The sequence below is a fragment of the Trichosurus vulpecula genome, chromosome 7 (assembly GCF_011100635.1).
Source record: "Trichosurus vulpecula isolate mTriVul1 chromosome 7, mTriVul1.pri, whole genome shotgun sequence".
Lineage (NCBI taxonomy): Eukaryota > Metazoa > Chordata > Mammalia > Diprotodontia > Phalangeridae > Trichosurus > Trichosurus vulpecula.
This window is the reverse complement of record NC_050579.1, coordinates 34,194,961-34,216,494: the sequence shown is the minus strand read 5'-3', so window position 1 is coordinate 34,216,494 and position 21,534 is coordinate 34,194,961. Positions and strand designations below refer to the sequence as shown.

The following is a 21,534-nucleotide window of genomic DNA, read 5'->3' as shown; positions in this document are numbered from 1 at the left end:
GGATTCTCAGGGTCCCCGGTTGGTAGGACAAGCAAAGACACATAGATGGGAAATGGAGAATCCTGTGTGAGGAACAGCAGTGGGGAGGGTGTGGCTGACTGTAATGTATAAGGCTGGAAAGGAAAGTAGGGGCCAAGAAGAGTTTCTGTTTGATCTTAGAGGTAATAGGGAGTCACTGAAGCTTCTTGAGAAAGGGAGTATATAACCTGGGCTTATTATAAGGCAGTGTGCTGTGGCCAACCTACTCACGTGAGCCCATTGTGTTCTGTTTTCATTGGGAGCAAATACTACCAAGCTGGGCTTGATTTATGGTTTTGTCGAATGTCTAGACTTGAGAGAGTGGTGGAGAAAAAGTTAATAATGCAGATTAAATTTAAAATGTGCTGTGTGCTGTGTGTCTGTATATATGTAGAGAGAAATATTTCTGTCTCTCTCTAGATATATATCTATATATAGAAATATATAGATATGTATATTCCCCCCTCCCCACCCCAGAACCAGTTGTTAAACATTTACCAGCACACTCCTGGCCATAGGAAAAGTCACTTTGGCAGCTGTGGGGAGGATGGCTTGGGGTGGAGAGAGACTTGAGGGCCCAACCCAGGGTGGTGGCTGAAGAGAGAGGGTCAGCTAGGAGACACGTCCTGGGCATGGATGGGACAAGGTTTGGATATTGACCCAAAGGGTGCACTCGGGCCCCGTTGCTTGGAGTGGTTAATAGAAGGAAGGAGTGACTTAGTGACTTTGGGGCATGAGGATTGTCCCAGCCTGGTGTGGTGTGCCTTCCGACAGAGGGCCCCCCCCCCCCCCCCCCCCCCGCAACTATAATACAGACCTCATGCCGAAGAACCTGGAACTGGAATGGGCCTTGGCAGCTTGTCTTCCCCTCTTAGAATGGCAACCCCTTGAGGACAGGCGCTGTCTTGCTTTTTCTATTTGTATCCTCAGCACTTACAGTGCCTGGCACGAAGTCAGGTCTTGATAAAGCCTTCTTCATCCATTCATTCCCTTCAGCTCTAGCCCTGAGACCCCGGCCTTCTGGTTATGTGCTGTCTTCTTCTGTTAAAGTTATGCTCCTGGAGGACAGGACCTTCTCTCTCGTATTTATTTGTGTCCCTAGCACTTAGCACATGGCCTGCCTGGCTGACAGGAGGTACAGGAGGTTCATTCTGTCCTCCCTCTCTCACTCTGCCTCTCCTTCCCTCCCCTCCTCTCCTATCCTCTGTCTCTCTGTCTTTCTTTGTCTGTTTCTCTCCCTGTCTCGCCCCCTTCTTTCCCTCCTCCTCTTTCCTCTCCGTCTCTCCATCTCTCTCCCTGTTCCCCTTCTCTTTCCTCTCCTGTCCTCTCTGTTTCTCTTCTCTCCCCTTCCGTTTTCTCTGTACAGACAGACAGACAGACAGACAGACAGACACACACACACACACGTACCTATCTCCAGTTTGAAACAAGATTTGGCCACTTCCTTTGCAACACCCTCTTTCATTGTGCCCCTCCTGCCACTGCCACCACCTTAGCTCAGGCACTCATCTCTTCTCGGCCAGACTATTCAGTTGGCCTCCTTACTCGTTGGCCTGCTTCTAGTCTATCCCTTTCGGATCCACCCACTACACCGGAGGACTTGAACCATCTTCCAAATGTGAGAGAGGGTGATGGGGGTGGGGTAGGAGAGAGAGAGAATAATAGAGGGAGGGAGGGGAGGAAGAGAGAGAGAATAATAGAGAGCGAGGGAGGGAAGAGAGAAGAAAGAGGGAGAGAATAGTAGGGAGGGAGAGTAGAGAGGGGGAGAGAGAGAGAATAATAGAGAGGGGAGGGAGGGGAGAGAGAGGGAGAGAGAGAAGGAAGAGGAGGGGGTGGGAGAAAGAGACAGGAGAGGAAGAGAGAGAGAAGAAAATGGGAGGAAAGGAAAGGGGAAAGGGAAGAGAGAGATACTGAGGCAAAGACAATGTAAAACCTAGTGATTTCCTAGAAATGACCCATTCGCTGTTCAGCCCGTCCGTCTCATTTGGGGATGTAGAATTTGGAGGGGAAGGATCAGAGGCTTAAACGGAAGTAGATGAGTTTTCAGTAGTGAGTGAACCCCTAAGCGTGGAAAGGTGTCCTGGAATTTCTTGGTGCCTGGTCTGTCCCTTTAAACGGATTTCTTCATGATCTGACCTGGGCAAATCACTTCCCCTTTCTTTGCCTCAGTTTCCACATCAGTAGAATGGGGATGATCATAACAGCCCCTTCCGGAAGTTGTTAGGAGGATCAGATGACATGCTAGTTGTAGAGCTCTTAGTCAATGCTTCATAGATGTGTGTGTGTGTGTGTGTATACATGAATACATATGTACACGTGTGTATGAAAGCCTTGCTGAGGTCCATGAGTCAGTCAGCAAACAGGAATTAATGGCCTGCTTTGTGCCTGGCATGGTACTAAGAGACAAGGATTTTAAAGAAAGGCAAAAAGTCGTCCCTGCCCTCTAGGAGCTTACGTTCTCATTGGAGAGCCAACATGTACGTGAATTGTTACTTAGTCATCTCTGATTTTTCATGACCCCATTTGGGGTTTCCTTGGTGAAGCAACTAGAGTGGTTGGCCATTTCCTTCTCCATTTTACAGATGAGGAAACTGAGGCAAACAGGGTGAAGTGACTTACCCAGGGTCACTTGCCCAGTAAGTGTCATGAGGCCGAATTTGAACTCAGGTCTTCTGACTCCAGGCTGAGCACTCCATCTATCCCCACTGCACCATTTAAGCTGCCTTGTAAATAAATAGGTACATTTAATATGCATGCAGAGTAGACGGAAGGTAACTTTAGTGGGGAGGACTCTAGCTGTGGAGTGGGGTGGGGGGGCTGGAAAAAGGCCTGCAGAGAGTAGATTTTCTGCTGAGAAGGGAGGGCTATCCAGGCTTGGGGGTGGGAGGGGACAGCCAAGGCAGAGCCATGGAGTTGGGAGGTGGGGTGTTGTTGTATATGGGAAAAGACTGGAAAGGTAGGAATGATCCAGTTTGTACAAGCTTTGACCAGGAGGTGCTAGGGAGGCCCTGGGGTTTTTGAGTTGGGTTGAGGGGTGGTGTTGGGGTCAGAGGTTACATATGAGGTAGGAAAAGGCCTTTGGCCTCTTTGGGGAGGGTGGACTAAAGTAGGGAGAGCCCTGAGGCAGATGGTCCAAGATGCATCATCTCTAGAGGGAGCCAGGTCACCATAATGAGAAGCCTCCGATGAAGGGCCCAGAGTCATCGTTCTAGTGCTTGGAGCCACCTGAACCTCCCTTCTCTCTCTCCCCCACAGGCTTGTATGAAACAATCCTGGCAGGATGAAGTCTACGCCTATAGCAAGCTGTTCAATCTTTTTTTCTTTTGTTTTTCTTTTTTTAATGTGAATCTCTTTTAGTGTATGCCATTGGTGAGGGCTGGTAAGCCTCTTCTTTCCTGCCTTTATTTTGAAATTTTCAAATGTTTCAGATATCTAAGTTTTTATTGTTATCTTTTTTTTAAACATCACTTTGATTTCCAAATATAACCTTCTCTTCTCTCCTCCCCAAACCAGGGCACCATTCCTTATAACAAAGATTTAAAGACAGTAAAAAGTAGTTCCACCAAATCAGTATATCCACAGAGTCTGACAGCGTGTGCCATGTTTCATGCCCCCAGTCCTCCATCCCTGCCGAGCAGTGCCTGACTTTATTAACAGGGCATGTTCCCTTATAATATTTTCAAAGTGATTACTCTGAAGAAAGGGAAAGATGGTCTGAGAACTTCCAGCTTGCTGATGAGGGACTTAAGAGTTTAGAGTTTTGGAACATCCTCTTCTGGCTGCCTACAGAGACGATATGGAAGCCAGGTACTTACTGAGGGCTTTGTTTAGCGCAACAGTAGTCTGAATTCAGTTGGACGTGTGTGTGTGTGTGTGTGTGTGTGTGTGTGTGTGTGTGTGTGTGTGTGACACATCCTGGGTAGAGAGCCGGCTCCAGGAGTCAGAAGGACTCAGGCTGAATTCCCCTCCTGACACATGCAGGCTGTTGGCCGAGGCTCTCACAGCAGGGGCTGACCTGCATGGGTTGGGAGAGTTCCCTGCACAGGTGCAGTCACAGATCAGGTGTAAAGGCCAGGCTTTTCACCTGCAAGACAGCGCATAAATACAGTTTTGTAGTCATCTCTCTCTCTCTCTCTCTTTCTTGCACAGGTCTATTTATTTCACTTCGATAAATTTTGTCTTCCCAATTAGGCCGGAAGCCTTTTGTGGGCACAAAGTGTATCTTTTTTCTTTGTATTTTTTTTTAGCAGAAAATCCTTAACCTCAATTCTGTGAACTTTTTTTACATTTTAATAACTATGTTGCCGAATAATTAAGTTCCTTGAGGGCAGGGATCGTCTTTCTGCTTATTTTTTATATCCCCAGAGCTTAGCACAGTGCCTGACACATAGTAAGTGCTCAATAAATCTTTATTAGATTGGGTTGGATATAATTGGCTTCTTTTATAATCATATATATTGGATGCATTTAAAAACATTATTCTGCGGAATTCACAGGCTTCAGCAGGCTGTCCAAAGGATCCATAGGGCAAAAAGTCCAGTCTAGTCCACAAGCATCTATTAATTACCTGCTGTGTGCCAGGCTCTGTGCTGAGCCCTGGGGACACCAAAAGGCAAATACATTCCCTCCCCTCATGGAGCTCCTGGCCTAATTGGGGAGGCAATATGCAAATAAGTAGGTATAGACCAGCTCTAGGTAGGATAAGTTAGAGGTGGGTGGTCTTGGAAGTAACCCCTTAGCATTAAAGGAGACCCCCCCCAAAATTCAGAATCCCTGATTTAGCTCTTCTATGCTATTCAGTCAATCAGCACATACTTATCAAGCCTTTACTCGAAGCCTTGTTCTAATGGGGAAAAAACAGTAAAAGTAGCCCTGCGCTCAGAGAGCTTCCATTGTAGCAGGGCAGACAGCATGTCTATGCAGGAGAAATCCTGTATACATTTAGCAGTGGGTGACGAAGTCGATGGCCCTCCTCTCCTCTGTTCCTGCCTCCCCCCCATTCCCGGGTGTCTGGGCTCTCTCTCTCTCTCTCTCTCTCTCTCTCTCTCTCTCTCTCTCTCTGTGTGTGTGTGTGTGTGTGTGTGTGTGTGTGTGTGTGTAAGCACCAGGCCAGGTCTTTATTACAGTTTTCCTGTTTCCAGAGGCTTTATGGATACCAACTGCATTTCTGTGCTTTTTCCTGGCTTGGGGTTTAAGTTTTGTTTTTTTTTTTAGCCAAATTTCTCTTCCTTCTTCCCTCATGGTTTCTTTTTTTGGGGAAAAAAATCAGACAAATCTCCTTTCATTCCTCATTGCACCCTTTTTTTTTTTTTAACTTTTTGCTGCAGAGACAATGCTAAAGCTGGAGGTGGAGTTCCTTGGTCTGGCTTGCAGTTATCCTCTTGAGAGAGCTGAGCCCTCCCCACTCCCCAACCCTTCCCCACTCATTTACCAGAACCTAGCAGGACCATCTGTTTCTGTTGCCTGGGTGTGTGTGTGTGTGTGTGTGTGTGTGTGTGTGTGTGTAGAAATCGGAGAATAGCTGAGGAGATCCAATAACTCCTGCCCATCTTGGCTCCTTCTTTCTGCTTCCGCTTTCTGGGGGTCAGGTTTCATCAGCAGAGGTCAGCTAAATGGCTCCAAAGGGAATAATTCAGCAAACATGTATTAAACACCTACTATATACAGAGACTGAACTAGGAGGCCCAGGGAGAAGAGAATCTTTCCATAGGGTTCCCCTGCCCTTTTAGGGCCTAGGGCAGAACTGGGGACCAGAGCAGTGGTGAAGTGCACACGGCTCTTTGTGTGATATTGTGACTTTGGGGTAGGAGCAGTCCAAGGGGTGAAGAGAGGAGAGGGAATGAGGAAGTGAAGAGGATGGATAAGAATTCTCCGGGGGGAGATACAAGGAACTGCAGCAGTAACAACTAGCATTTATGCAGTGATTTAAGGTTTGCAAAACGCTTAACATGTTATTTTATCCCTTGTTCATTGTGTGTATGTGTGCGTGTTCATTTTCACAATACTTTCCCTGGTAGAATGTAGGCTTCTTGAGGGCAGGGACTTTGGTAAAGCATTTACTCCAGGCCCTGTCCTAATGGGAAATACAAAGGGGGAAAAAAATGGAAAGACTGCCTCTCCCCTCAGAAAGCTTCTGTTCCAGCAGGGGAGACAACGTGTACACCCAAGATAAATCCTGAGCAGATGGAACATTTTCTGTTCTTATCCCTAGCACGTAGTAGGAAGCCTGGCATGTTGTATGGAGACTAATAAATGTTCTCTGATTGATAGACCACCCAGTCAATCAATTGATAATTCTCTCTACCAAATCATCTCCATGGTTTGGTGGAAAGAACATTGGTGCCTGAGTCAGAAGACTCGGATTGATAGCTTGTCTCTGCATTTCTTGTGACCTTGGGCAAAACACTTAACTACCCTGGGTTTCAGTTTCCTCATCTGAAAATTAAAGGGAGTTAATTAAGGGATTTGACCTTAATTCTGACACTGAGATACCGAGATCTCCAGATCTGTGCTCCACAAATGAATGAATGAATGAAAGAAGCATTTTATGTGCCAAGCACTGTGCTAAGACAGTCCCTGCCCTCAGGAAGCCTATTTTTTAATGGAGGAACACAACACATAGAGGACGGCTAGAACTGGAAGGTGGTGGAGAAGGCTCGGTTTGGAAATGATGGGGGAGTGGTACAGTTTGGAGGCAAGGTAAAACAGAAGCTCACCTCTAGAGGCCAAATCCTGATCAGAAGAGAGGAGGACGGTCAGAGTGAAGTACATGGAGGTCAGGAGGAAGAACGAGAGAGGGTTAGCCCAGAAGAGGGGGAGCAAGCAGAGAACATGGTAACTGGCTTCAGAAATGGGAAGGGCGTCACAGGGATGGTGAATCAGACTTATTCTGCTTGAGACCAGAATGCAGAACTAGGGGCAGAGGGCAAAAGTCTATGGGGTCATAGATTCAGATCTAGAAGGGACCATCAGATTACAACCTTCACATTGGGTTTTTTAACAAATGGAGAAACTGAGGCCAAGCAAGATTTTTTTTTAAGTCACCTAAGGTCCAAGGTCACAAAGGTACTAAGCTTCAGAGGTGGGATTTGAACCCACATCCTCTGCTTCCAGAGCCAGGGCTCTTTCCACTCCGCCATTGATCATTGGGTAGCAGATCCAGAGCTGGAAAGTCCTTAGATGATATCACAGAGTCCAAATCTCATTTTTATAGATGGGGAAACTGAGGCAGTTAAGTGACTTGCCCAGAGTCACACAGGTAGTGAAGTAGCAGAAGTGGGATTTGAAGCCAAGTCTTCTGACTCACCCCATTCTTTTGTCTGCTTCATGGAGATGCTAAGAGGCAATTTGATCAGTCAGCAAGCATTTATAAGCTCCTACTATGTGCCAGGCACTCAGACACAAAGATACAAAGACTCCTTGCCCTCAAGGAGTTTACATTCTTTTGGAGGGTAACCACATACACATACCAGTGAGAGGATTCTAGATATCCTGATCTCCTAGACAGTCAATCAAGAAGCATTTATTAAGCACCTACTATGTGTACTGCACTCCTTGCTGGGGTTACAGAGAAAGGCCAAAGATAGCCCCTGCACAGATAAGACTAAGACCCCAGCTCCAAAATGGCTTCTTTAAGCCCCTCGGCATGGTTGGCCTTTTACTTAAGCTTAATTGCTTCCCAGCTGCCCATCTGAGCATTGTCAGACCTTCTCCCCCACCCCCATTTTCTCCCTTCTTGATCCTCCTTGTGTATCTTTTAGAAGGAGTAAAGATATATTTGTCTAACCTCATCTTGCTTGCGTAACACAGGTGGTTTCAAGATTAATTCCTTTTGAAAATAAATAAGGCCTTTGTGGGTCTGGCTCTGGCCAAACCAGCGAGGGTTTGCACGTGGTGCTTTCATTGTAACCTGATAAAGGGCACTGGGGCGAACCTGACCTCGCCTTGTTTTCTCATCAATGGCCACAGAAGGAAAGCGGTGCCCAGGCCCTGGGAGAGGAGGGACTGCTGCGGACAGAACTTTGTCCACTCATCCTTCCATCTACAAGCAGGGGGGCTTTAGGACTGGGGGCAGTGTGGCACAGCAAAGGAGAGCAGATGCTGGAGGCAGGGGACTTGGGTTCAAATCCGCCTCCAGGGCTCCCTGTGTGACCTTGGGCACCTGACTTTTCCCCTCTGGGCCTCATTTTCCTCTTCTGTAACAAGAGTAACAGCAAATAGAGGGCTTTAGGGTTTAAAAATTGTTCTTTTTATGTTATTAAGAACATATTATTTGATCCTCCTGACAGCTAGGTGCTATTATGATTCCCCCTTTACAAAGAAAAAAGCTGCTTCCCCAGGGTCTTTCTGGCTCCCAAGCTGAGCATTCCTTCCTCCATACTAAAAGTCACCTGTGAGATGAGGTCAGATTTGATGGTTTCTTGAGGCTTCTTGCCAATTTCAATCATATGATCCTACCTTTCAGGAGATTGCCCTCCTGAAGCGACTGGTCACTAAGTAAGTAATATGGCATGCCTTGAGATGGAGCACATTACCGTTAGAAACCCCTGGAATAAAGCTGAGACGTCTTGGGCGGGATGGGGTGGAGGAGGAGAGAGAGAGAGAGAGAGAGAGTGAGAATGTGTGTGTGTGTGTGTGTGTGTGTGTGTGTGTGTGTGTGTGTGTTGGGGGTGATGGAGTGAGCTTGGATTATCTCTCTGGCAACCTCCAGTTTAATTCAAGAAACACTTTTTTTTTTAAGCACCTACTATGTTCTTGGCAATGGACCTCAGGTTAAGAACCCCCTAGGCTAAGATGACCTTGAGGTTGTAAAGCTGAGTGGGAGGATGGTGTTTCTGCCCATGGAAGCAGAGATGTGTGGAGGAGAAGAACATGGAGACAGGAAAATGAGGAGTTCCATTTTGGACTCTTTAATTTGGAAACAGAGGTGAGACAGCTGGGGGGAGTGGCCAGTGGGCAGGACAGGACTGGAGTTCTAGAGAGGGCTTGGGAATGGATCTGTAGATTTGGGAATCTCCTGCCTTGAGCTGATGGCATCCATGGGAGTTGATGAGTTGCCTCTAGGAACACGTGGTGTTGTGAGACACCCACGCTTTGGGGGCAGGACCTGGGTAATGACCCTGAAGAAGAGGCTAATACTAGGCGAGAGACCTGGGAGATGCTTCTTTGCAAAGGTGGGGTGCCGGGCATACGGAAAACACTGTGTGTAATGGCAGACTTTTTCAATATGGTGGTCAGTGTTGCTGAACACTCCCCTCTTTTTTTTTTTTATAGTAAGGGATGGTCTTTGAGAAAGGGCGGGGAAGGGAAAATGTTGGAAAATGTGAGATTGGAGAAAGGTATCTAAAAAGGTATATAAAAGATATGAATTATTTCGATAAAGGAAAATTGAGAAGGAGCAGTGTCAACCAAGGGAGGAGAAAGAGGATCAAGGAAGAGTGGGTTGTCCGCAGTATCAGAAGCTGTAGAGAAAGGCAGGGAGGTTGAGACCTGACCAGAAGAAAGAACGCTGGCTACTTCCATGTGAGATTGGGTGATCTCTTTCCATGCCTTCATCTGTAAAACAAAGGGGTTGGATGAGATGGCCTTTGAGGGGCCTTCTTGCTGTGGCCCTGTGATCCCGGGCTGAGGCAAGGCCGGCTTGGCAGTTAAAAATTGGGGGAGAGACAGACAGACAGACATGGGAGGGGTGGAGGAGACAGAAAAGGAGAGACACAGAGTCGAGAGGGAAAGGGGAGACAGGGAGAGATAGAGAAGAAAAAAGAAAGACATGAGATGCTGGGGCCAGAGAGCCAGCTTGCCGGGGATTGAGAAGTGAGTGAATGAGGGGATCGGCAGTGTGTGCAGACGACTCTAGTACAGCCATGAAAGGAACAGGTGAGGGCTGAGGTGGGGCCTTGTCTTGAGGAAGGAGCAGAGTCAAGGATGGTTTGGTTAATGATGGGGGAGGGGAAAAGGGAGGGAGGGGCCTGAGCACGCTTGCTCGTAGTCCCTGGAGAAGGGGACAGTGAAAGGGGAGAAGAAGAGGATGAGAAAGTGCTAACTGGCAAAGACGGGGTAGACTAATAATCGTAAGGATAATAACCATTAGTAGCTGTTATGTTTACAGAATGCTTTACATCTGTTCCTCCTCGGTGGCTCAGGGCCAAGTGTTGAAATCGAAGTGAATTAGGAAGACCTGTGCTCACTTTCTGACTGTGACACTGACTAGCTGTGTGGCCCTGGCCAAGTCCCTTCACCTTTGACTGCCTTGGTTTCCTCATCTGTAAAATGGAAGTCATAACTCAAGGTTGCATGATGAATAATGTGTGGAATGTGCTTTGCAAATCTTACAATTACATATAGATGTTAGTAATAGTAATAGTGTTAGGTACTGCAGATATTTGGGATAAAGGGGACCAGTAGAAGGGCAATTTCTTAGAGCTAGGAAGCTCCACGGGGATGGGATACTGCTTGTAATGTCAGACTTTTTCAGTATGTTGGTTAGCTTTGCTCAATTCCCCCCCCCCCCCCGCTTTTTATTTTTATTATGAGACGGTTCTTTGGGAGGAGGAGGAGGTGAGAAGGAATATGTTGGGAAATGTAAATGATATAAAAGCAAAAGATATAGATAGAAATTTTAATTAAAAAATGAACTGGGAGGGAATAGTGAAATGGAAGGCAGGGGCAGGGCACTGGTATGGAACACTGCTTATAAGGCTATGGTTTCTCAATGTATTGATGGGTTTTGCTGATTTTTTTACTTTTTAAAAATTTACCTTAAGGGACGACTCTTGGAGAGAGGAGGAGAAGGCGGGCACACAGGGGAAATCTAGGTTATCCAAAAACAAAAGATATAAATAAAATCTATTTTAAAAAAGAAGGATGACTTCTTTCTCCAGTGAAGGAAAAGTAGACAGGTGAGAATGTAGGGAGGTCATGAGGTATGGAGCAAGGGAGAAGACAGAGGGAGCTTAGGCTTTCATTGTATCGGTGAAGTTGGCGGTGAAGTCATCTGCTGGTAGACTGGGAGGGTTGGGGCTTTGAGAAGACTAGGGGAGAGACAGAGAGATAGACAGAGACGGAGAGACAGAGAGTGAGTCAGTCCATCGTGGAAGAATAAAGGATGTTCCTCCAAAATGAAGGCTAGATTGAGATGGGACTTGTAGGAGACTCAATGTGGGCTTGCTTGTCTGACTGCTCCAGAATAGGAGCAGAGAGAGGTGGCTGTTGGGGGCAATGAACAGTGGAAATCCAGACTTGCTGCAACTTGTGGGCCTGCAGAGGCAGCTGATTGAAAGGATGCCTTTCCCCTTCCAATGATTCTCCCTGCTCCAATCCCACAGGTGGTATGCAGGATTACAACTACATGTGGTCCAATTGTTTCGAGATCACGTTAGAACTGTCCTGTTGCAAGTACCCGCCTGCTTCTCAGCTTCGTCAGGAGTGGGAGAACAATCGGGAATCTCTGATCACATTTATCGAAAAGGTAAAAATACACCCTCACCCTCTGGTCTCCTTATGAAAATATTTATCCTCAATGGCTAAACATACAGAAACGCCTTTATCGGGGACTTTGGGGGCTTGGAGCTTTTGGTGGATGTAAAGAGAAAAAAATTAGGATCTCACTAGCTGGGGAGTCTCCAGAGGAGGATGGTGGAGGCAGGGAAAGGCCCTGAGCTGAGGACATATGGAAGCCCCATTGATGTTGGCCTGCAGAAGAGAAGCCTCTGGGACTGAGGGTGTGGAGGGAGGGGATATCACAGCTGATTGAAATCTATAAAGGGCCATCCTGTAGAAGAGAGAGGAGGCTTGTTCTGCTTGGCCCCAGAGCATGGAGCAGGGAGTGAGTGGAGCTGAGGAAGCAGATTTCAGCTTTATCACAGGAAAGCCTTCCAAAGAATTACAGTTCTCCGAAGGTCTGCAAGCAAATGTTGGAGTGGGATTCTGGTTCAGTCAGTCAGTAAGGGCTTATTAAGTACCTACTGTGTGTCAGGGACTGTGCCAAGCACTGAGGCTAAAGAGAAAAGCAAAAGACTGTCCCTGCCCTCTAAAGGGGAAGACAACTTCCAGGCATTTCCTCTGGCCAGGGATGCTCCCATCCTTCTTCTCTGACTACTGACTCAAACCCTGCCTCCTACAGGAAGTCTTACCCAAACCCTCTTAATTCTAGGGCTTTTCCTCTTTTAATCATTTCCTGTTTATCCTGTATATAACTTGCTTTCTACATATTTGGTTTTATGTTGTCTTCCCCGTTAGAGTGTAAGCCCCTTGAGGGCAGGGACTGTCTTTTGCCTCTTTTTGTATCCCCAATACTTAGTACAATGATTGGCACGTAGTAGGTGCCTAGTAAGTGTTTATTGATTGAATGGGAAGGGGTCAAGAGAGGGAAGGCACCAGAATTAAGAGGCTTTGGGAAAGGCTTCTTGTCGGAGGCAGGATTTGAGGTGGGACGTGGAGGAAGCTAGGGAATCCTGGGAGGTAGAGATGAGGAGAGAGAAGGAATGTGTGCAGTCAGGAGTGGCGTGCTCAGGTGTGGGCTGGCCCAGCCGGCCATGGAGGCTCCTTCAGTTCAGTCATTCTGTGCATCCAGTTCCATGTTCATGGTCTGTGAAATCTAGTGTACCTAGCACAGAGTTCCCGACAGTGTTTATTCAGCAAACTTTTAACTGACCTTTGGAGATAAGGCTATAACAGCGGCCCTAAGGAGAACAAAATGTCTCTTTTTTTTTTTCTCTCATTTCCCAGAGCGTTTCTCACGCCTCTTTCTGAGCCCTTTAAAAATGAACGAATTTGCCCCATTTGTCTTCCTCACTTTCTGGTGAGGTTGTGATTTTCTTAACTGTAAGTAGAAGCTCTGACCTGAAGTCGTTTGACTTTTTTGTTCTTACCTCATTTGAAGGACTTGGTCATTAGCATTAGCAGTGAAATGGGCATCGACTTAAGGAATTTGCATTTATTACTCTCTTTTGTATTAATATCATTTTCATTTCCAAATCTATTCCTCCTCAACTCTCCTACCCAGAGAGCTGTCTCCTGTAACAAAGATGGCAAAAGAAAGAGGAGGGGAACAGGAGGGAAAATGCAGCTAGGTAAAAGTATCCCAAACGTTGCATCCCTCATCGAGAACTGAAAGAAACCTCAGAAACCCACTCCCTCATATGACAGATGAGGAAACTGAGGCAAACAGGGTTCATTGACTTGCCCAGGGTCACACAGCTGGGAAGTGTCTGAGGCCATGTTTGAACTCAGGTCTTCCTGGGTCTCTTGGCCTTTGGCTTAGGGCTATTAACAGCATTTTTTTTCAGCTTGTGTCTTAGAGAAAGTCAACAGTTTTAGATATTATTGGTGGGAAAAAAGATTTCAGAAAAACAGACAAATCTGTAGTCTTGCCATCCAGTTTGATTCAGCAGGCATTGATTAAGGGCCTCCTCTGCACTAGGCATTGTACTGCGTGCAGAAATGAAACAACTGTGACTCTTAAGGAGCTTATTACAGGGTGGGGGGACAAGGAGAAAACTGGGCTGGAGAGAGTTTAAGTCACTTGATTGTGGTCCATAACTTGGGTCAAGGATAGACTTGAAACTTGCTCTTTCTGATGTGTGGGAGGAGATGCTATCCACTGTGCCAGATGTCTTTCTGACATAAAAGATTGAAGGCAGAAGAATATAATTTAAATTTAAAGAATTTGAGACATGCATGAGTATATATTTACATTTTATTTTAAATACAGATATTGACTAGATTTTTGAGGAGACCATGACTCTTTTGTCTCATTTTAGAGATTCAGACACTAGCTGTGTGACCCTGGGTAAGTCATTTAACCCCAATTGCCACCCCCCACCAAAAAAAAGAAATTCATACCCTTGTGGATTGGAGCCAGAAAGGATCTTGGAGGTTCTCTGGTTTTGCCTTTTAATTTTTCAGATGACGAAAATGAAGCCCAGTTGCGGTAGAGCCAGGATTTGAACCCATCCTCTCTGATGCATCCAGAACTCTTTCTGCCCTGGACCACACACAGCCTAGTGATTAGGGGAGGTTAGGATGGCCCCTCCCTCCCCCTTCAACTTCCTTGTTCTTTTGTTCTCTCAGGTCCACATTGGAGTTAGAGGGTTTGTGAAAGACTCCACGTCTGGTTCTGGCCTGGAAAATGCTACCATCTCGGTGGCTGGCATCAACCATAATATCACGAGCGGCAAAGATGGCGATTTCTACAGACTGCTTGTCGCCGGGACTTATAACATCACAGCAGTCTCTGTTGGGTAAGGCGGCCTCGCTTTGAGCCAGAAAAGCACCCTTAAATTGTTGGGCTTTCTGGTCTGTGCCTTGATCACCAGATGCCCGATAAAATGTCCGCTGTGTTGGCTACGTCTGGCCTTCTCCTGCTTTAGTGCCTGATCATTCTGTTCCCCTGGTGAGTGAGGACTTCTGCCGACTTCTTTTCTCAGCCAGTTGACCAATAGAAGGGCCAGCTAGAATGTCATCCCTGGCTAGGTGAGATCTTTCCTAATTCCCCTCCCCCTACCCGATGGAAGCTCTCTCTCCTCCCCTGAAATGGATCGATATTGGCTTTGAAAGCATCTGTTTGTGTTTGCTGACCGAGGATGTACCTGTTTCCCTCCAGTAGAACTCAAGCTTCCAGAGGGCAGGCCCTGTTGGGGTTTTTGTCTTTATCTCCAGCGCCCTTTTGAACATGCTCGTTGAATTGAATGGAATTTTAGGGGCAGTCTTGTGAGAAAGGATGGGTGTGAAGAGCTTGAGAATAGCGACTGCCGTGCAGAGTCATCACTCGAGTGGTGGTGGTGTGTGCAGTCGGGGGGTGCGCAGGCTGCTTGGTAGGGCCACCATCTGCCTCCTCTTATGGGAAGTGAAAAAGCTCCCCTGTGCTTGGAAGGCTTCTGGAAGCGTCTTTGGTCAGGATTCTCTTAAAAATCCCTCGCTTCATCTCGAGCTCTCCTCCTTGGCAACAGTGTTGGAGCTGACAGTGTGGTGAGGAGACGGCAAAGAATCGGCCAAAACCGGTCTTCTCTTTGAGTGTCCCAGTGTCCTAAACATGGTGGAGGGAGAGAAGGAAGGAGGGAGGAAAGAGAAAAACAGGACCTACTACGCTCCGGGCACTGTGGCTGAGTGCTTTACCCCTATTATCTCACGACAAGCCTGGGAGGTAGATGCTGTAATCAGCTCCATTTTACAGATAGTAGCGTCTGAGGCTGCCTTTGAACCTCAGGTCTTCCTGACTCCAGGCCTAGTGCTCTATCCACAGCACCACCTAGCTGCCTCTGGGCAATACCCAGGTTGGTTCAGTGAGCTGCAGAATTTGAAGAACTCTGGAGGTCAGGAAGTGTCTCATATTGGTCTTGGTGTTTTTATCAGCCGGCACATAGTAGGTGCTTAACAGCATCTGGAATCAATAAGCTTTGATTGAACTCTTCATATCAAAAAATCCAGCTCTAGAGCTGGAAGGGTCACTTTTCCAATGTGGAAATGAGGCCCATGGAGGTGGAGGGATTTGTCCAGAGTTACATTAAGGGTAAGAGGTGAGATTGGAACCCAGATTCTCAAGCTCCAGAGCCAACCCTCTTTCTGCCTTGCCATGCTACTTGTCAGGCACTGTGCTAGGTACTAGGGATACCAAGACAGCTGAGAAACAGTACCTGCCCTCAAGGCATTTGCATTCTCAGGAGTCTCTGGTTTTTGCAGTCTTTTCTGTTGGAAAGGGCCCCAGGGATCACCTTGTGTTGAAAGCAGAATCTCAAGCCCTTTGTTACGTAGTTGGTGTTTTGATGGTTTCTCTAGTAACCAGAAAGGAAAAGGCCTCTGTGCTTTTCCAGCCTCTAGAATAAGGATCAGAAGTGGGAGGACCCAGCCTCCAGACTGAGGATTCTTAGCCTTTGTTGTGCCCTGGGCCCCTTTGGCGACAGGCTGGTGAAGCCTGTGGACTCCTTTTCAGAATAATGTTTTTAAATGCATAAATAAAATACATAGGATTGCAAAGGAAGACAATTCGATTGAAAGGCTTCTCGAGATATTTAAAAAAACAAGTTCACAGGCCCCATAAGGTCCCCTGCTCTAGAAGCAAGAGCGTGTCACCTGCTAACTGACACTCCATCGTTTGTGTTCTCCCATGTCTCCGCAGGTACATGCCGATGACAGTCAGTAACATAGTGGTGCAAGAAGGTTTGGTCACGGAGGTGAACTTCCTGCTCCGGCCCACGGTGATCCTCTCTGTGGAGCCGAAGACATCAGTGCCCAGTGTGGCCCCTGTTACAGATGCCCCCGAGACTACCGCCTCCCACCAGCCCATCCAGCCCCAGGACTTTCACCACCACCATTTCCCTGACATGGAGATTTTCTTGAGGAGGTTTGCTAATGAGTACCCCAACATCACCCGTCTGTATTCGTTAGGGAAATCTGTCGAGTCAAGGGAGCTTTATGTGATGGAGATATCAGATAATCCAGGTGTCCATGAACCAGGTAAGAGGCTTGGCTTTGGAAATCACGGGTCTGAAAAGCTGGAGCCTGATGCCCTCATTTTTACAGAAGGGGAAACTGAGGCTCAAAGAGGTTAAGTGACTTAAAGGATCCTAGATCTAGAGCTGGAAGGGACCTCAGAGGCTGCCTAGCCCAATGCTCTCATTTCACAGATAGGGAAACTGAGGCTCGCGGTGGTTCATATCATTAATCCAAGATCACACATAGTAAATGCCAGAGGCAGGATTTGAACCTAGCTTCTCTGACTTGTGCAGGCATTGCTGTTTTCACTGTGCTACTGTAAATGCATGTAAATGCTCCCCAAAACCAGTTGCTGTGTATTGCATTGATTGGTCCAGAAAGATGTGCTATTCTGTATATCACATGGGAGACAGTGTAGCTCAGTGAAGAGCGCCAGCCTCAGTCAGAGTCGGAAAGTCCAGGGTTCAAGTTTCACGGCTGACATATCCTGGCTTTGTGACAGTGGACAAGTGACGTCACCCCTTTAGTGCCCCAGGCAATTCTCTTAAACTGTAAGCAACAGGGAAAGTGCTGACCTCCATTGTTAGAGGGAGACCTTACTAAGAGCCTCATACAAAGGTGGAGACATAGGTCTGGTCCCTAAAAAAGTATATCTCTATGTATGCATCTGTCTATCCACATATGTATGTGTCTCTTTACCTCTATCCTCTATCCATCCATAGATCTTTCTGTTTACCTCTTGTTCTGTCTGTGTGTTTTATTTGCTTCTGCTGGTATCTTTCTCTGTGTTTCTCTGTATTTCACTGTGTTGCTATCATCAGTAATGTGTACATATGTGTATCTCACACATGATGTATGTGCTCTGGTCCATATGCTGCATGCCTCCAGTTTTCAGTTATGAGGACATATGTTCTGTGTGTATATACCCATAATTTCACACTGGCGATGTAGTACATTAAACACTCCATGTGTGTTATTAAGTGGCTTCCCTCCAGGCAAAAAAAAATGGCTGCTTTCTTGTTGCTCCAGTTACATAGCTGCTATCTATAAATACCTGTGTTATATTTATGTCTTTGTACAACATCTCCACTTATGTCTGTTTTATATACATGAACACACACACATACACACATGTAACTGAAGCAGAGAAGGGATGCAGGCATTCTTTTGACTGGAGAGAAGAAAAGCTCCTTAATGCTTATTGGGAGTCTAAATTAATATGCTACATGTCTCTAGTGTCAAATTAGATTTTTAGAGCTAAATATTAGTATTTTTGTTCCATGCGGAGTTTGTAGTGAGGTTGCTTTCCACATCTACAGAAAGGCTGTTTTACGGGGAGGAGGAGTATTTCTTTTTCTTAGTAAAGAATAAAAATCATCACTTTGCCACCCCCCTCCCACCCCATCTCTGCTCCCCCAGGGGGTTAATATGTTTTTGGAATATAATAGTGTTCATTTTGTTTAACATTTAGGATGACCGTAAGCATTGGCCAAATCTTTAATCCTCAAGAACCAGTAAAAACAGATTCATGTGCTAATGTTGCATTTTGGGTGTCCAGGTGAACCAGAATTTAAATACATTGGAAACATGCATGGGAATGAAGTTGTGGGCAGGGAGCTGCTGCTGAACCTCATCGAATTCCTCTGCAAGAACTTTGGGACAGACCCGGAGGTGACCGAGCTGGTCCGTAGCACCAGGATCCACCTAATGCCCTCCATGAACCCTGATGGCTACGAGAAGTCTCTGGAAGGTAATGGGGATACTTGAGAGATTGAGAGAGAGAGAAAGTGTGTGTGTGGGGGGGGGGGGGACTGGTTGGATGCCCCTTTGCTCTTGTGTTCCTGCCTGTTTCATCCTTCCAGAAGGCCTTATGCTCCAGGGAAGCGGACTTTTTTCCATCCGGTTAATGGGTCGTTCATTTTACAGTTTCCTCCAGATGGTCTTTCACACTCAAAGGCATGCTGTGGAGGATGTGTTTCTCCCAAAGACTTTTGAACATGCTCAACTTTCCACACACACACACACACACACACACACACACACACACACACACACATATACACTTAGTGTGCTATATATACATGCACATATGTATACATATTACACATCTATTTTTTACCCCTTTCACTTTTAACTGTGGCTCCTCATTACAGTGTTGTGGTTACTGTATACATGGTTCTCCAGGTTGTGCTCTCCACACTCTGTCTTCAGAAGAATCTTCTGATTTCTCTGAAGCCATTCTTTTCTTTGTTTCTCACGGCGCATTAATAATCCATTACGTGTATTTCCATAATTGGTTCAGCCATTCCCCACTTGGCAGGTGCTTCTTTGGTTTCTAGTTCTTTGCTGACACAAAGAAGAGCCTCTATCAGTATGCTTGTACACATGGGTGCCCTTTCCCTTTTTCTTTGATCTCTTGGGGGGTGGGCCTTGCCTAACTGAAGTTCTTGCCAGACTGTCTTGGAGTGTGTAGGTTGAGAGTGGTTTGTTCCAAATAGTCATCAGAACAATGAGATGTCATCTCAAGTCAGTGGTTGTGTGGCTACGGCAGTCTGTTTGGATTATTTGTAATAAAGCAATAGCTTATTATAACTTGTGTAACTGGATTTCTTTGCCCTTTAAAGTGTGTATTGAGAAGATGGGATCATTTGATCATAGATTTAGTGCTGGAAGGGGCCTTAGAGGCACACTTGCTTACAGACACATAGCCAGAGAGTGTCTGAGGCTAGATTTGAATTCTGGTCTCTTTGCCTTCTGTTCCCTCTGCCCTGCTTCTCCTCTGAGGATACAGGGTATTGGGATAAGTGGTCAGTCTTAGTCTAATTCAGGCAATGTGCTCATTATCTAGGCCACTGTACCCCTTGGCATCATGCACCGTGTTGACATGGGGGTCTAGACTGAAGACATGTTCCCCAGTCTTGAAGGATTCCTTGGGGCATTCTCCAGATGCCTCTGTCTGTGGATGGCACTGACCTGTGCACAGCAAAGCCTCCTCATTGAAATCAGCAGTGCAAAAGCAATTCGTTGAGCGGTTCCCAGAAGTCCGTGGTACGCTGGAACCCTCTTGGGTTCAAAGCCCTTCCCTCACTGTCCTCAGGCACGTCCCTTTTGCACTCTCTCATTTTCCTCATCCATAAAATTTGGAGGTTTGGCTGAATGACTTCTTAGATCCCTCTTAGCTCTAAATCTTTGATCTGTGGAGTCAGGAGAGACTTGGGATCAAATCTCGTCACAGACACGTAGCAGCCTGACTTTGGGTTCCTCATCTCTCACACAGGGAATTTGGCATTTCTAGTATATGCCTCATAAAGTTGTGATAAGGATCAGGTGAGCTAATGTGCATAAAAGTACTTTTGTAATGCATGAAACATTCAGCAAATGTCAGCTGTGAACATTATTTACTCTAGAAAAGCCAAGTGAAGGACAAATATGCATTGCTCAGACTGTGGCTCAGAAGCCCATTAAATGAGGCTATGGGTAGGTGTATCTTGGCCAGGTGCTGCAGATGGTAGGAGGAAACAATCAAGGCTGGCAGATGGGCAGAGAAGAATGGAGGTGGCAGCGAGGGTCTGGCTAGATCACATTTGGGAAATTAATTACATGAGGTTTAAAAAAGATTTTTTTTTTACTCTACATCTCCTGTTTTTGTATACATTCCAATTTCTCATCTCCCTTTCCGTGCCCTCACCCAAGAGCCATCCCTTACGACAGGGTGAGCGCTGTTTTAACTCAGCCATGGGCTGAAGTCCCCACCCTGGCTTTGTCGCCCCTAGGAGACTCCACAGGCGTAGTCGGCCGAAACAACAGCAACAATTTTGATCTGAACCGGAATTTCCCGGACCAGTTCTTCCAGATCACAGACCCTGTGCAGCCTGAGACAACGGCCGTCATGAGCTGGCTGAAGACCTACCCGTTTGTGCTGTCTGCCAACCTGCATGGAGGTAGGCAGTGGGCGGGAAGAGGTGTGATGCTGGGAAGGCCCCCCGGGCTTCTAGCTTGGCCTCATCTCCAGTGGGGCCTTGCACTTCTTCTTTTTCTCATATCTAGGGTGTCCGGATATTGCTACTGTGATTGTGGAAATTGTAGAGATTTGATTGTAACCCTCCTGTCCTCCAGACCCTTTACTGGTTAGTCCCCACTTTTCCCCTGCCCAGTTGTAAATTCCCCTAGGGCAGTGTCAACATATCCATTCCCCGATTTCTTGCCTTCTCTCCTCCCCTGCTGAATTGAACAAGGTGAAAAGATTCCCAGATTTAGAGTCATGGGACCTGGATTCAAACGCTACCTTTGTTGCTTGATGCCTATTAGGCAAATCATTTTCTGGACATTTGTAAAATGAAGGGATTGGATTAGACCTCTAAGGGCCTCTCCTGTTCTGGAACTGGGATCCTGTGGTTTCATCACGGCTGTCCTCTTTTAAATCTAAGCAGTATCCGTCAGCTTATTATTAAGCAGCAGTAATGTGTGCATGCATAAATTTTATGTGTGTGTATGCGTATATGTACATAAAATAGTATTATTAAGCAATATTATTATATATTATATTGTTATATTATTAAGCAGCATTATTCTGCTTGATTAGAATTATTTTTAGCATTATATTAGCATCATACATGTACATATTGTTAAGTAGTATTGTTATATGTATTATAATTAATATTGATATTATATTAAGTCATATTCTTCAGCTTACTGTTAGATAGTAGTATTAGGAGTATAGATATCATATTTCTTATCATCTTATTAAGCAGTGTTATATATTATATATTATCAGCATTGTTTTATTATTGAGCAGCACTCTTCACCTTGTTGTTATGCAGTATTATGATCGTTATTATCATTACACTAGCATTACATATGAGTGTATATTATTAACTAGTACTGTTATATTAGGATATGTTAGCATTTTTATTGTATTACTATTCAGCAGTATTCTTTGTCTCATTAAACAGTATTAATATATATATATAATGTATAATTATTAAGTAGCATTCTTCATCTTATTAAGCAGCATTATCATTAATATTTTATATAGTGTTTGCATTGTCACTACAATCAATTCTCAACTTTTGTGAGGTGATATTC

The 21,534-nt window shown here is 45.9% G+C and overlaps 1 protein-coding gene across 1 annotated transcript in view; it reads left to right on the top strand.

Annotated features, from left to right (window-relative positions):
- CPD (carboxypeptidase D) overlaps positions 1-21,534 on the top strand; it is a 71,213-nt gene that overhangs the window by 24,952 nt on the left and 24,727 nt on the right. The window contains exons 3-7 of the mRNA XM_036766311.1: positions 11,343-11,485; positions 14,089-14,258; positions 16,133-16,470; positions 18,008-18,199; positions 20,223-20,390. Coding sequence (XP_036622206.1) covers positions 11,343-11,485; positions 14,089-14,258; positions 16,133-16,470; positions 18,008-18,199; positions 20,223-20,390 — 1,011 coding nt within the window. The remainder of the gene's footprint in view (positions 1-11,342; positions 11,486-14,088; positions 14,259-16,132; positions 16,471-18,007; positions 18,200-20,222; positions 20,391-21,534) is intronic.